General features: G+C 38.2%; 1 protein-coding gene across 1 annotated transcript in view; it reads left to right on the forward strand.

Annotated features, from left to right (window-relative positions):
- The first annotated feature begins 5,558 nt into the window (after positions 1-5,558).
- nlgn4xa (neuroligin 4 X-linked a) overlaps positions 5,559-16,806 on the forward strand; it is a 71,419-nt gene continuing 60,171 nt past the window's right edge. The window contains exons 1-2 of the mRNA XM_017426342.2: positions 5,559-5,823; positions 12,283-12,957. Of these exons, the coding sequence (XP_017281831.1) occupies positions 12,498-12,957 (460 nt within the window). The 5' untranslated portion in view covers positions 5,559-5,823; positions 12,283-12,497. The remainder of the gene's footprint in view (positions 5,824-12,282; positions 12,958-16,806) is intronic.

The following is a 16,806-nucleotide window of genomic DNA, read 5'->3' on the forward strand; positions in this document are numbered from 1 at the left end:
GTTGTTGAACACATGGTACTGCCCTCTGCAGCTCCTCAGCAGATTCTGCAGGTTGGTGTCCTTTCTGATGGATTCCTCCATGTTGGTATCTTCCAGTCTGTCTCCATAGGTCAGGGGTGGCCAATCCTCGTCGTCAAGGGCCACTATCCTGCATGTTTTCTTTCTTTCTCTGCTCCAACACACCTGATCCGATGGTTAAATGACCTCTTCTTGTTCTGGAGAAGCCTGTTAATCCCCCATTGATGTAAATCAGGTGTGTTGGAGCAAAGAAACAAGTAAAACATGCAGGATGGTGGCCCTCCAGGACCAGGATTGGCCATCCCTGCCATAGGTGAACAGGATCATAGTGTGTTTGGAGACATCAGGACTCAGCATCTTCTGCAGCATTTTCATGCCTCCTTGTTCCTGGGTGGTGAATCTTCCCAGCTGGAGGGTGAGGCGGAAGATGTGAGGACCACCGTGTCTGCAGACAACGAAGTGCTGAAGAGTCTGGGGGTGTCAACCACAGAGACTCTACGACCCAGAACATCAACTTCTACCTTCTTACTGCTCAGAGTCAGAGGAACAGAGCAGCTCCTCCTTTCCCAGGATGGTGTTTTCTGCTGAACTCTTCCCAACTCTCTCCTGACCCACCAGGACCAGTCTGAGGTCTGAACCTGAAAACAACAGAGTTTATCAGGGGGAAGTAGTATTTTTTTAGAAATCTTGTAATTCAGTTTTCCTGTCTCTGTTCCTCTAAACTCTGTAACCGGCAGTACACCAGTATGTTTTACTTCCACATACTTGTTTTCTAAAAATGTTTTCTGTCAATAAATCTTAAGACCTGAAACTTGGTAATGTTGTCTTACAACCACTATTAAAGATGACTAAAGCACTTTACATTTTAAACAATTTCCACCACTTTGTCAATAATTTAAGCTGCACAACATATCTGTTCCTAACCTTACAATGAAACTTTTAACTCTTGTTTGTTGTATCTATTGATCTGATAAAACATTTAAAGTGCAACCTACATTTGGAAAAATAAAACCATGTATGTGCTTGGAGGACTGCTTGGCCATAACTATTATAATAAAAATGTTTTCTGTGGAATGCTCAAGTTCTAACAGATTACGAGAGTTGTGCGTAACAGATTTGATGGATTTATTTATTTAAACTTCTGCAAATGTTTCCTCCCTGCTGCACTGCCTGGATAAATGAATTGTTGTCTTCTGCCATTGCTCTTGCTTCCTTGAGTCCCATACCTGGATTTTCTTTCTGAAGCTTCTCAATCTTTTCTCTGATAGCTTTCTCAGCCTTTTGGAATATTTAGTTTGTGAAATGTTTTCCTCCATTTTTCTGAACCATTGTGTGGATTTTTCCCAACAGCTCCTTGACCTGAGATTTGTCAGATATCCTCCCAGACATTCATGGATGAATCTTTTTAGAGCTGGATTCCCATTAATACATTTCTGCAAACCGTTTTTTTTTCTTCTTCTTCTTCGTCTCCATGGGTGAACAAAGTCATGGTGTGGGGTCCTGCTTTGTCTCCAAAGTTTTTAATGAGTTTTATGGGGTTTTTTTGTTCTTCTTCTGTGAATCTGCCCAACTGTATTACAACCAGGAAAACACGAGGACCAGGAGACGCCAAAAAGATGCATCTACCTACCTGTCTCACCTTCTCTTCACTTCGGTTGGTGTCAAACAGACCTAACGTATCAACTACAGTCAGTTTGACCTTCAAACTCTGCTCTTTCTTTCTTACATTCTGATGTTACAGAAGAAGACAGCTGAGACTCAAAAACGTTTCCTAAGGAGGGTGTTTCCTGTTGCACTCTTCCCAACTCTAGTTTTTCTAATTAGCACCATGATGATCAAATGCAAAAAGTTTTAGGATATTTTGTTATTATTGGAAAAAGGTAAACTGCAATACTTATTTGCATTTTGACCTTTTTTCATTGCTATTGTACTTTTTTATAATAAAATTAGACAGTTCAGTTCAGTTCTACGTGTGGCCTGTACAGCCATGGCTAAATAAAAATATAAGAGACAGGAAACTTTTAGGAGAATAGCAATGACTTGAGATACATTTTTAGCCTCACCTGAGAGGTGAGGCTGTGGCCTAATACATATCTGGTTAGATTTACAACTTAGAGGTTGGTATTTGTGGGGTTAGTAGACTTTGGGTTTATGACATGGATTTTAAATTCATTGCTACATTTATTGTCTGCTATATGAAACATGATTTGTGACATTTTGTCTTCTTCTTTCTTATTATGGCGGATCGCAAACAACTTCTGGGTGCATACCACCACCTACTGTGACATTTTGTCAACTGCCCCTTTTGTGACTTTAAAAGAACATTTTAACGGCATGATTTTCAACACCTGTGTGGAGAAAATCAGAGGTCCTTTGCAGCAGCACCATCCAATCACAGAGAGGGCAGGGAAGTATATATGCATGATGAACTGGCTCAGTTCCTCATTCAGACTCTGAAGCAACAAAGGTAAGAAGCGATTTTAATCTCTCTCTCTGTTGAAAGTGTGAAACTGTTTAAAAATGTGACAAGTTGCTGAAATGGATGCTTTTAAATGCTCGCTATGCTTTCAGATGCTCTTTATCCTTTTGATGTTTGCTATGCTTTTACATGCTTTTAAATGTTCTTTATGCTTTTACATTTAAATTCTCGCTATGCTCATAATGTTCCTATGCTTTCAAATGATTTTACGTTTGTTTGTTTTCAATGGTTTCACTGTTTTAATCTTTGCTTGTTTACTATGCTTAAATGCTTTGGAATGTTTGCTATGCTTTTAAATGTTTGCCTTACTTTTAATTTTTTGCTGTACTTTTAATTGCTCTTAATGCTTTTAATGCTCGCTATGCTTTTAAATATTAGCCATGCTTTTAAATACTTGCTTGTTTGCAGTACTTTCCATGCTTTTAAATGTACGCTATGCTTTCAAATTTTTGCTTCGCTTTTAAATGTGTGCTGTGCTTTTAATGGTTGCTGCTTGCTTGTCTTTTTGTCTAAGTGTTTAGGGTCTAAGGGGTTAGGATTAGGGGAAGATAGGAGGGTCCTGCTGCTGAAGGAATTTCTCACATTAGTTTTAATTTTATCTGCAGTTTTATTTGGCCACAGGATGGAGCCATGAGACAGAGTTTGGAGTCTCATCCTCTAGGTCGGGAGACCCCAACTCATGTAGATTAAATTATATCATCATTATTATTACATCTTGCCTATATGGATTTTAACCAACTTATCATTTTTCACCTAAGGGTTTATCATCATTTCTTGACCTTTTACTCTATGAAAAAGTTTAATTCATGTGATTTTTGTTTAAAGAGGTTTTTTTTTTTTTTTTTTTTTTTTTTTCCTGTGGCTTACCTTCTCATCACCAATTTCCCACAAAATTAAAATATTGGTGTAGGAAACTCGCCTGTGTTCCTGCAATTCCACTGTTCAGCCAGGAGATGGGGCCAAGAAACCCGAGTTCCTAATTTCACCTTATTTTATTTGAAGGGCCCTAATCACTTACCTGCAACCAAATCGGCATGATTTTGTGTGTTACCTTTTGTTATGGATTCCTCTTAAGGATTTATTCATGGACTGTTTATGGATGACTTGAGTTTTTCTAGGACAACACTGTCAAACCAAAAATGTATTCATTTTCATGATTTACACTGGGTTTTAATGTAGGTTAAAAATGGACTCTAAAACACTTGTATATAATTATTGCAATTTGCCTGTTATTTAAATCCACTAATGTTTAACTGTCCTGTTAACGCCCTCTGCTGGTGGTGGTCCAACACTACTTGAATATTGTTGTGCTGACGCTCAGTAAAAACTACTCATATAATCATGTCAATGTTGTAACTTTCAGTTTAATCGGCAGCTATCAAAATAAAAGAGGTCTCGTGTGGAGGTCTTTTTACGCTGTTTTGTGTTATTTTAAACGCGAAGAGAATCTATCTTTTTTCAACTTTTGTCTCTTAAGCCTGACAAATAAAAGTCAGTCAACAAACACAGGTTCCCAACACGTAGTGTGCATTTATAATTTTTCATTTCTGATACAAGAGGAGCGAAGTTAGCTGAGACTTCCTGAAAAGATCAGAGTGTAGACTTTTTGGCAAATCCCGTTCTAATGTAAAATATGACAGATTACTGGATTAAGGAAATGCCTAATATGCTATCACACATAATGTTTGAGAATTTGGAAACATTTACTTTTTATTTGCCAAAGTTATGGGGGGAGGAGAGAAGAGAATGGATATTCCAGCTGCCTGAAATAATCTGTTCCCCCTACATAAAATGGAAACAAATTAATTTACCTGCAAGTCTTTTACTGTGTTTTCAAAATATTTGTACTTCATTGTGTGATTGAAACTATCTTTCCATAGCTACCTTATATTAAAGTATGTTAAGGACAAATGTCAAACATAGTTTTCAAAATGTAATTTAAACATTAAACATTGTTCAACATGCATAAACTACTAGCACACCACAGCAAACTCAGGAACCTTAGACAAACACACAATGCACTCAATCACAGCAAACTCTGGAACTTAGGGCAAACAGGAAACGCACTCATAAGTTTCTTTGGGCTTCCCACACACGTCTGATGGAACCACCTCAGGCACATGTCACACTGGATCTAGGAAAGAAACAAATATAAACTTTTTTTTAAGAAAACATGTCTTTACAATGACAATATTTATATGAATCATTTTAGATTCCCTTTATATTACAACTGCTGGACAATCTTATTAAAGCTTGTTTACGCAAGAAAAAATTAGGTAAAACTTAACTTCCTTTACTAACTCTAAGTCTTTGAATAATTCTATAAAATTTCTTACCCAGTTCACGTCCGTGTCACTTTCAATCTCTCCACAAAAGTGGCACAAGTCTTTTAGGTCATCCGTTTAAAAACAAAAGTATAAACACATCCACACACGATTATGCATGCACAAGTGTGTGTGTGTGTGTGCTGCTCACAGAAATCTGGATGGTATTTACTGTCTCTTCTGTAGGTGTCAATCTGAAGTGAGAGAAGTCACTGATAACAGAGGATTTCTTTTTAGCAATAATCTTGGCAATTTAGGAAAAAAGACAACCTAAAATATATTTTGGTGGTTTTTTATTTTGAAATTCCACATCAGATCTGGATGGCGTTTACTTTTGTAGCCACTGGTAAGTAACTTGAAGTGTGACTGAAACCTAGACCCGAGTGGTGCTTTTATTTTGAAACGAGCTCGTGAAGGAGAGGGCTGTAACACCAGCGCAGTCGGGAGCCGGCTAGCTTTAAGCTAAATATTTCTAACATCAGCTAAGGAATGGCCATTTTTGTGTTTGCTAAGGTTGCTTGTAGACATCAACCCAACATTGTTTTGTGAGTTTCACTCCAATCTGTCAAGTGGTTTAGGAGATATTGTGCTAACAGAGCGCCACAACACTGCAGCTGGTTAACAGTCATGGAGAAAATGCAGCAGCATTCATCTATTGGCTGGAGGCGGAGTAAATTGCTTCCGGTGTTGTCCAATAGGAAGACAGAGACAGACGGAGACACACACACACACACAGACCTGGTTTCTGTAGCACTAATCTCACACTGAAATCCAAGCCTCTATGAGAGCTCGTGCTTGTCTGCAGCTGAACATCTTCTCACCTTCCACACACACACACATAAACACTAGAACCACACACACACCAGGACTCCTTGGACTCAGATGCGCATTTTGGATTTGCAGAGCTATCGCCTTGACGTGGATTTATTTGGGTTTTGGTTCCGTGGTGTGCAGAACTCTGTGGAGGTCCGAATAACAAATTTAAAGAGGATTCAGACTGAGGTAAGTCTGACAAATGACGGCTTAGATTCTGGTTCCGATTCTGACCGAACGGCTCCAATCCGCGCTTAACGCACAGCCCGCTCGCGTCAGACGCGTGACGCGTCCGAACCGAAGCCGAACTCTCGGTACCGGAGCAACAATTGCCGAACGCGACAGGAATAAAACTGGGGTTCGTGATGAAGATAAACGATGCGTTTTGTGGGGAGACAGCTCGAACCGAGCCGGCACAAGATGGTGGTGTGCAGGTCCAGACTGATGGAGAGCCGAACCGAACCGCTCTGACAAGTGAAAACAGAAACACAGAGGATGTGTATAGGAGAAATCCAACTCGCGGCTACAGATCTCGTGAAGCTTCTTTAAAGGGAAATTTCGGCTTTTTTTAAGTGTAAATGAATGATGAGTGCTGATTGGCTGAGATGAAATATCCTTAAGAAGCTAAAACTTAGTTATTAAAGGTAATAGCAGCAGAACAAAACAAAACAAATGCTAAAGCGGAAATTAGCAGATGCTAAAATGAGCAAAAATTGTAGCTTTAATAAGCAAAACACGTGCTAAAATCAATAGAGATGCTAAAGCTACAATTGGCAAAACAACAGCTAAAAGGTAAAACTAAAAGAAAAGTGGATAAAGCTAAAAGAAGCATGCAAAGACAAAAGTAGAGCCAGAATAACTAATCATTTTCAAAGAGTTCTAAAATGGATCTCAACATATTTCTTTTATTTTAAATAAAGTAAGTTAGTTGAAAATGATAAATGTTATAAAAAAACAAAATTATCCTGAGAATTTGTTGGAGGCAGAGGTGGAGCGAAAATGTTTTTGCTTGTGTCCGAGTGTTTCTCTGTACTATTAGTAAAATATCTCAGAATGGATTTTAATGAAGCTGTTTAAAAGTAATCATTCGATGTACAACTAGAACTGAGTAATTTTTTGGAGTCAACCCTATTCAAGATGGCTGCTACAGCTAAGTGAACTTAGCAAACACAAAAATGGATGCAACTCCGAGGTGCAATGCAGAAGCACTGATTTAGTTTTTCCCCTGAGGTTTTCATAATTTGTCAAATGTTTTCAGTCAGTAAACGGTCTGGACTGTTCAGCTACAAACCCCTGTTGTTGCAGTACACGCAGCGTGTGGTTTAGCATTGTCTTGCTGAAATATGTAAGGCCTTTCCCGAAAAAGATGTTGTCTGGATGGGAACATGTTCTAGTACTTGTATATACTTTTCTTCATTCATTGTGCCTTTCCAGTTGTGTTAGCTGCCTGTCCGAGACACTAATACACCCCCACACCATCAGAGAGACAGTGTTTCTGGATGGCATTCACATATAGCTTTTTCTATGTAAATCAGCATTTGTATGGAGGGCTAGGAGTGACAAAATTAAATAAATAAATATACCATTAGATAAATAATTATAACTTGAAGTACATATGTGTAAATCTCCCATCAATTAATTAAATGTATCATGAAATTATGAAAGACATCATTAAATAATTAAATATATCATAAAATAAATACATTAATAAAATTTTAATATATCATGAAATTATGAAATATGCTAATAAATAAATATCCCTTGAAATTATTAAATCTACCCTTTTTAAATAGTGAATTTAAATATTAAAATGTTCTTTTAAAGAAAACCTTTTATTTAATAATATATTTCATCTTTTCGCTGTTTGTTTATTTCTAGCCTTAAAACTCAGTGGGCGGGACTTGTATGGCTTATTCACAGACCCTGAGATCTGATTGGCTGCTCCACACAGCAAATCACGACAAATCGACTACAGATAATGGTTCAAGCACAGCCAGAATACACATTCCAAAAAATAAGGTTGTAATTGTCTTTATGTGGATTTGGAAGAGACTGCAAGAAAACAAACAGAAATGTGTACTATTATATTCTTTTTTGACACAAAGTTGTACGTTTGAAAGGAAGTTTTAATTTTTTTTTTACTGGGCCACATTATGACCACCTTTCTTACCACTGGTGGTGGTAACGCATCTTTATTTGTCTCCAATGAACAAGAAGAAGAAGCAGAATATGCACATTTTGAAACCCAGAGGAAGAAAAAAAGTGACCCATTAGTATAGCATATATCTAATCCTATGCTTACGATTTGCATTGTAGACCAAGAACCGAAGCGACAGATTTGATACAATGTCAGGTAACGTAATGTGCATCTCTGTCCTGTAAAAACAAAAAAATGATTTAAAATAATTTTACAGTATTGGAAAATCTCCACACAGATCTGTGTATTTACTGTTGGGAAATTGCAATTTTCATGTTAAAACATAACAAACACAAATTTCTTTCCCATAACTTTTTTTTAGCTGTAGCAGCTCTTGTCTGGATTTGTTTCAGGTGGATCCTTATCCTCAGCAAAAGATATTTATATCTTAAAAACAAACAATAATGACCAAATCAACAACACTAAGAAAAGACAGGCTGCCACAGTCTACCCCATTACCTGTCCTGACTGACTTGTAGCTGAATGTCCCAGTGCATCTCTGAAATGCAATGAAAATAATAAAATCTTACAATATTTATTACTGTTGTTTGTTCAGGCCCACAATAGTCATAAGAATGTAAACACATACTGGTTCCTATTGGTTGATGAATCATTAGAAAGGTCCTCTCATTAGAAAAGTTGACTCCATAAAAAAGGGTAGATGCAAAAAGGTTCATCTTCAGGCTTGTTTTTGGGGGTACTTTGTAGGAAAATGCAGAAAATATAATGAAAATAATCAAACAAATTAATGTACCACTGTGTCAGCTTGACTGAACGCAGCCATTCTCCTTGATGTGATGACAATTTCAGGCTCAGCGTCTGAGGTATCATCCACATCTGTAAAAACAAACAGATCATGTAAATACTGTGGATGCATCTTTTAGTAAAGTAAAATAAGTTAAAATATTCACACTTGACATCCATTCCCATCCTTTAAAATGTGTTTCAAGGCAAATAAAAAATGTGATTCTGGAATATGGCCTTCGTAGTTCTTTTTTAAAGTCAGCCAATTTGAATGGTCTTTCTGATCCAGGCACATACTACCTCTGAGTAGTCTGGATACAACAGGTTGTATGAACCTTCTTGTATGTCCTTGTTAAATGTTCTCATTTTCAGGACAGCTTGTTGCAGTACCGCGGATGCTCCTACCTCTGGGTTTCCCCAATGACTTATACTATAGACATGACATCATGTGACTTGATGCAGCGAAAATGCTGCCATCTTAAGGAAGTAATTCATTTCAACTTCTCCGTTCAGCCGTATTATAATTCCTTGCTATTGCGATGCATTTTCTTGCACAAATCGTTGCAGAAAATGTCTGGACGGCATAGCATTTTATCGATGTTTTTTTTTTTTTTTTTTCATAATAACGAGGCTATGAATAACTGAAGGACAAGAATCTCATCTCTGAGGAGCTCAGCTGGAATCACTTGCAGGTCAGTCATTAAATGGGACACCTTGATGTGTGTTAGATGAAAATTAAGAGACATACGTCATTGTATATTATATTACAGATCTACTCAGTATACAAATATTAATTAATGTGATCCCTTCTCTTACACAAGACACATTCAAGTGACCCTGTAGCCGATGTTACTCAACTCTCTTTATTATTGTATTATAAACTCTTGAAAACTACATTTTTTTTCTCTTTTTCTTATTGTATTTAAAGTTTTGTATAAGTCCATTTTTAAATATGCAGATGATAGAACTTAAAAAGGTATCAGGAAATCAACAGTGACTATAATCCCATCTAAAATCTGCTTATTTTCATTTAACAGGTGGTTAGAATCTGTGGACAGATCACCAGTGTGAACACTCTGAAAGTAAAGACTCAACAATCACGAGATGTTTCTAGCTGTGCACCCTGACCACTGATGATATGTCCTTCAGGCAATAAATTGAATTTGATCAACATGAAGGAAAGATGGAGACTCAGCAGAAGAAGCAAAAGAAGCCGTTTTTAAATGTTAACAACAGACTTTAAACTTACTGCTGTTTAGTATAATATGAATAGATAACTAATCATACTATGAATATAATAACTAATTCCTGATTAATTAAAGTATTCAGTGGTTGGATCATGTGTTGCATCTGGTTTTTAATGAATTTATTAATTTATATCTGTATTTATTAACCTTGTGATGTTATGTGTTGGTGCAGTGTAACCATCTAACACTAATTACTCCCAAGGGAGACAAAGAGATTTTGACTTTGACTTTTTTAAATCTTCAAACTCGTAGTTAATCATCAGGTAGATGGTGTAAGAACCTACATCGGCCCGAGCCTTTAAAGCAGCGTGTCATGTCTGTAGTATATAAGTCACTGGAGATTTTAAATCAGTTCCACTTGGCACCATGAATCCAATGTTTATCTATGACAAATATGTGATTAATTTAATGTATTAGAGGTAAAAGTAATGACGAAACATACATCTGTGAGTCTACGGAGAATGTGGGGTCTCTATAAGGTATAATATGAGAGAGAAGAGTTACTGTAAAATGAGTCTTTCTGTGTCTCTGTTACACATACTCTTTCCCCCCACACCCACCCCTTTACACACACACACATCTTCACGCACCAATTCACAAAAAAGTCCTGACAATTGAAGGTCAATCGGAGGGTTGCCGTCAGTCTCAGCCGTTGTGTCCTTGGGAAAGACACTCAACCCACCTTGCCTACTGGTGATGGTCAGAGGGCTCGGTGGCGCCAATTTGATGGCAGCCTCACTTCTGTCTGCCCGCCCCAGGGCAGCTGTGGCTACAATGTAGCTTGGACTTTGTTCTTACCATCCAGCTGGCTCTTCAGGACTTGCCTTATTCTGTGTTGGTACTTGGTTGTGGTTACCTTCATTGGTAGTGTGTACCAGCTTATTGGTCTCTGTAATTGTGTCAATAGAGATACTTAGCAGTGCTGCATTCATATCTCCAAGTTTCAGAGGGTAATTTGTCACATAAGAGGTGCAAGTCAAAGGTGTCTAGCTTAGTCACAATCTATAAGGGTCAGCTGCCCTTATACCAAACCCCTCTGAAAAGCCCTGAGGAACTGAATATAAGGATTTATATTCAGTTCCTCAAGGCTTTTCAATGGGGTTTGGGACTCATACTCTGATACTAGGGATGATGACCTGTCATCCTGGCTCCCACCCTGCCATAGCATGTTTTTTGCACCTTGTCAATCTCTAGGCATGATAACAGCTTTCTTCCTCAAATGTTGGAACACTGGGTCAGAAGTTGTTTCTGAGTCAATCTGGATGATGAGTATCAAAGTTTCCATAGTTCCCATATCCTTCCCATTTAGGTTCTCTTGTAGTAGCCTTCCAACAATGTTAAGTTTTCTGCCCTCATCCAGTAAGTTTGTGTTCCAGTAGTTCATTTCTCATCAAAATGTGCTGGTTCCCTCATATCAGACACAAACCATGCTACTTTGGGTGATATCTGACAGGGCTTCGACTCTGTCTCTTTGTAAGAGCCAAAAATGTCATTTTGTAACATTGTTTAATATTGTGCATGCCTTTGTATACATTTTTACATTTAGATATTTGTTTAACAGTAAGATTTTTCTGTATTATGTTTTGGTATAAAAGTGCCATCTGGTGGAGTGCTTGAGGTGTATAGAAGGGGGCAGTGACGCAGGATGGGTGTCAGATTTGAAGGCAATGTGAATGCAACGTAGTTAGCTTGGCTCAAAACAGTTTTTTGACCATTATTTTTGTGGAATGCTGTGCAAGATTGAAGAAATGTTGTGATAACTGCACAAAGAAAAGTAAAGTTCACCGTTCAGAAGGCTGTGTGGATTATTGTAAGTACTTCTTCACATCGACGACAAGTGCACAAGAGCATATTAAACAGAAACGTGTCAGCTAAAACCAAGCTAACAAATGTAAACAGAAAGAAATGGCATTAATGCTAATCATGTAACAGAGGTTGCTCGAAGGTTCTTGCCTGTGGCTAGAACCCTGATCCTCTGATTTTGATATCATGTGATGTAACCACTGCACCAACTCCCGGATACAAAAACATGAAATGTATTAATTAATTTGGGTCCAAATAAGACTTCATTTTGCAGCCTCTATCATAGAGTATGTGTTGTGAAACATTTTCATCTACTACCACATCTAAACTTAGCACAAAATCTGTAAAACTGATTAATAACCATTTTTGTGTTAAATAAGGTCATGTAGATGAGAGAGCCATCTTGAATTGGGCTGACTCCAAAAGTGAACAAGTCATAGATGTACATTTAATAATTTCTCCAAATTTCAAACTCTATCCAGTGGTCCATGAGATATTTCTTTTTACAGAGAGACACGCAAACACAGGCAGACACAAGGAAAAACAATATTCAACAGGCTATAGTTCACTATTGGCAGTGAGCAAAAATTCATTTACTGAGTTCTTAGATATGCTATAGTGGATAAACTCTAATCTCTTTTTTTGTTGTACTTTCAGGATATCAAATCAAGCTGGTGTTCAAATAACTTCAGTTTTCCTGGGCAGAACGGTTGTACCCGAGCTACTGCATCCCAGGCACACTCTGAAGATGGAAAACTCTGAAAAAGCAGCTTTGTTTGAATGGGACTCTTTCACTCAACTCACAGCCTGAGGGGGACCACAAAGCAGGGGTGTTGCAAAGGAACATAAGCACTACCTGCCAGAACAAGGCTATGCACGTTAGGAGCATGTCACCTCCTGTGGGCCCATCATGGATGTTTAAGGTGAAGACCAGCATTCTGCTGTGGATGGGGTTGGTGTTGTTCTATGTAGACAATATCCAAACCCAGCAGCATCCAGTAGTTACCACCAATTATGGGAAACTTCGAGGTGTTAAGGTTGCATTACCCAATGATATTCTGGGACCAGTTGAGCAGTATCTGGGTGTTCCATACGCACTGGCTCCAATCGAGGAACGAAGGTTCCAACCACCAGAGCCACCCATGTCCTGGCCGGGCATCAGGAATGCTACTCATTTTGCACCAGTTTGTCCTCAGTTCTTGGAGGACCGGTTTTTACTCAATGATATGCTCCCGGTGTGGTTCACCGCCAACTTGGATACAGTTGTCAGCTACATGCAGGAGCAGAGTGAAGACTGCCTCTACATGAACATCTACGTCCCCACAGAGGATGGTAAGTGCTCTGGATCTTAGTCTTTTTTCCTGTTTCTTTTAATGTTTCAGTTTGAAGTGGTTTAATTGAAATCGATATCCAAGATTTAGGAGGCATAACTGGAACTTTATAATCTGAAGGCTTGTTTCTGATGTTGGCAGAATAAAACAGAATAGAGGGTTTACTAAGAAGTAAAAGGTTCACATGGTAAATCATGAAATCAGTAGATTTTTACCACAGTTCTAATTCAGTCATTATTCTTACATTAAGTTATACCTATCAGTCTGCTGTTTGAACTACAAGGGAAAGAAAGGGTTTGACCATTCCAATTAGCATTTGGACCCTCCAAAACGATTGAAAAACAACAGATTGGATGGTGAATTTCAATATTCCATATTATCTGTAATCATACATTTTAAACTTTATTTCTCATATTCATGTAAGAATCTGATATTATTTCAGACCCCCTTAAGTGTACCATACCAAGTCATAATGCTGCTGTTACATGAAACTCCCCTTGTTATCAATTATACCAATAGCTAAACTTGTGTTTAATGTTTTCTTTTGTTGTTCTGCTCCCCGTGTTCCTTGTGTTATCACTCACTCTCCCTCAGTAGTTCTGTCAACCTGCCTCACCACCTACACCTGTCCCTTGTTAGTAATCAGTCACCTGTTTCCATTTACTTGTTACCTTCAGTCTTTACAACCTGTTCATCTCCATCCATTGTCATTTTCATGTGCCGTTCCTTTTTCCTTGTTTCTCACCATCGTGTTTTGCATCTCAGGATTTTGTAAGTTTTTGTTATTTGTTTTTTGTTGCTGCCACATGAGCGTTTTGTTTGTTTCTTCTTATTTTAAATAAATTAGTTTTTCTTTTGGCGCTCTCTATCTCAGTCTGCATCTTGGGTCCAAACCATCCACCAAACTTGACAGCGTGTCAAACAGACACAAAGCCAACAGGGAGTAAATACTCTAATTAGTGGACCGTTAACTTTTCCTTTTAGATTGTGCAAAACATCTATGATGAATGCTACCCTTTCTAACTTTTGCCTTAAATTACAATTAGACTAACTAGCCTTAACATTAGCAAAATGCTGTTTTCCTTCTGAACATTTCTGAACTAATGTCAGGACTGTTGAGTGTAATGGCGTGTAAGCAGACCCTTGTTAGAGCTTTATAGTTAAGTGAAGTGAAGTCAGATTTATTTATATAGCACTTTTCAGTAACAAGGCGATCCAACAACAGAATAATCAAACACAGAAAAAAAAACATCTATCATGTATAATCTAAATGAAATACAGGATAATCTAAATAAAATCACAAAACCAGACATATCTAAGCATGAGCTTTATTTTATCTTTTATTCTATTCTTTATTGGAGGTAAGCCTTTACTTAGAATTCTATTTGCTATCAGAATGATTTAATATATTTATGTAGAATGCCTTACTTTAATGACATGTTAAAAAAAAAAAAGAAAAACTGCACTTTCTGTTTTTCTCCTCTCCAAATTCCCTAAAATACATTAAAATGTTTGGGGATTTCAGAAAGAAAAATGAAGTGGCTATGAGACTAACAAACTACAGCACAAACAGACCAATATGTTTTGCTCTCTGTTCTTAGTATCATTCTGTCCTGGACATTTATTTTTCACAAATTGCATAAATCGGGACAGCAAAACTGCAAAAAGCATTTTCTCGCATTTTCTATTGTGTCTATGAATATTAACTTTATTCATTTCCATGTTATTTTTGGTCAAAACTTCAAAGAGCCTTATTATCTCACAGCCGCAGGTTGCAGAGCCCTGTTCTTGACAGATGAAACGCTTGATAGACAGCAAGTACAGTGCTGTAGGACTATACTATATTAATAGCACCAGTTATTATGATTAAATTATTGTATTTTATTAGGGTATATATGAACTATTTATCATTAGCTGATTTTGTTTCAGTATTTCCCTGTCATCTTGGTGGTACTAAGGTTTATGATCACAGGTGCATTTGCAGCTTCTCTTCATATATAGAAAGAAGAAGCCACAAATTTAAACTTGAACTTTGTATTTAGAAAGTCTTAAAGCTGTGACTTTTTGGAAGATTTCTTCCCATCGACACCTTTCCAGTTGACCATTTTTCCAACATCATCACTGAACATGTGAGCCAGGATGTTCCAAGTCACACGTTTTGCGTCATGGCCCCCAATTGCTGCCAGGGAGTTAATCTATAATGGAACAAAGAAATTGCTAACATACACTTTATGGATTTTGAAGTCTCAACAACTGATCACTAATAACAGTAGATTAGTATCTCATTAAGTAAAGTGAAATTGCAATGAAAAGCACAAACAAAAGAACTCACCAAACTCCGCTTCACTTGGAAATGCGCAGGATCTTTGAGCCAGTCTTCAAAGCTGTCAACTTCTGCCATTGATGACAGTGGAAACTGGACAGGGACAGCTGCATCCATCTCCTGGGCAGATGGGCTCAGCCTGCTGGTCAAATCATTGACCTTGGCAGCCAGTTGCTCTGGCTGGTGTTTTAAATGTTCCAGCAAGCTTATTATATGGACTTCTGCAGCTGTTAGAAAGAATGGAAATATAAATAAATCAACTTCAGTCCAACTGGAATAACACAATGAAGTTTCTTTGGGTTTTTTTTTTAACATATGTGAAGACATTTTTAAACGTCAGGACACAAGGTGTTTGCAGAAATCAAAAAAATCAATTTTTATATTGTAGGCATATTAAAAACAGGCCACAGAAGGCCTAGCCAAACATCAAGCATCTAATTGCAGCTCGACCCGGTGTGAATATCCAGTCGGGTTCGGGACATAGACCTAAACTCTGGTGCTGCACCACAGTGTTAGGTTCATCCAGGTGTTTTGCACAGCTGAATGGTTGCCATGAGATACTCAAGGACTTCTCAAACATGCCTGAGAGTGTCAAAGCAACACTCCAGGGATGTTTTTAACAAGGGAAAACGAGTCAATATGATACTAACCGCCCCTTTCATACCGTTTAAGGCACATACCAAAAAGATGAACATACAAAGGGAAACAATCAAAATCGTATAACTACATGATGTATTACTCACGAGAGCAGGGAATGGAGCCCAAGTCATTTCTACCTCTTCGTCTGTTAGTTGTGTACATGATGCTCTCAGAAGAGGTTTGCTGCTGTTCTGTCGACCAACATTCACCTTGTGTCGGTGGAGTGGGTGGAGGCAAGAAAACGGTGCTGCTCCTCTGCACATGACAAGGTGGTGGTGGGATGAGAAGCGAAACATCTTCAACTACAGAATAGAAGTCCAGTTGTTTTTGGTTTTTTTTAACCTTTTTTTGGATTTTCCATGGCCTGGATGACTGAGAATCTACACCAGCACACAAACACACACACCCCTCAACAGAGAGATGGCGGAAAGTCAACCCCCCCCCCCCCCCCATAAACATACTGTAACGCTTTCCCTTGTTATGCGTGGTAACTCACACAAAGCGCGACTCTCGTGGAAGTTGAACGGTTATTTTATTCCTAGCTGTTGTCGGCCTCAGCCATGTGGTACAGATCCACAACACCCCCCTCTCCAGAGGTTACCTTTCCCCTCCCTTTTCTTTTGCAGCCTTCTCTACCTCCTGTTGTAAACTGTCATGAACCATGTGCTATAGAACATGTTATAAATCTAACTGCAGAACATGCTACAATACACACACCGCTAGCATGCACACATCGCTAGCTATATATATATATATATATATATATATATATATATAAAAATTCCCTTCTCACCCTCAGCGGGTGGTCTTTGTTTCATCCTCTGAGCTCGGGTCCTCTACCAGAGGCCTGGGAGCTTGAGGGTTCTGCGCAGTATCTTGGCTGTGCCT

Source organism: Kryptolebias marmoratus, linkage group LG1 (assembly GCF_001649575.2).
Source record: "Kryptolebias marmoratus isolate JLee-2015 linkage group LG1, ASM164957v2, whole genome shotgun sequence".
Classification (NCBI taxonomy): Eukaryota; Metazoa; Chordata; class Actinopteri; order Cyprinodontiformes; family Rivulidae; genus Kryptolebias; species Kryptolebias marmoratus.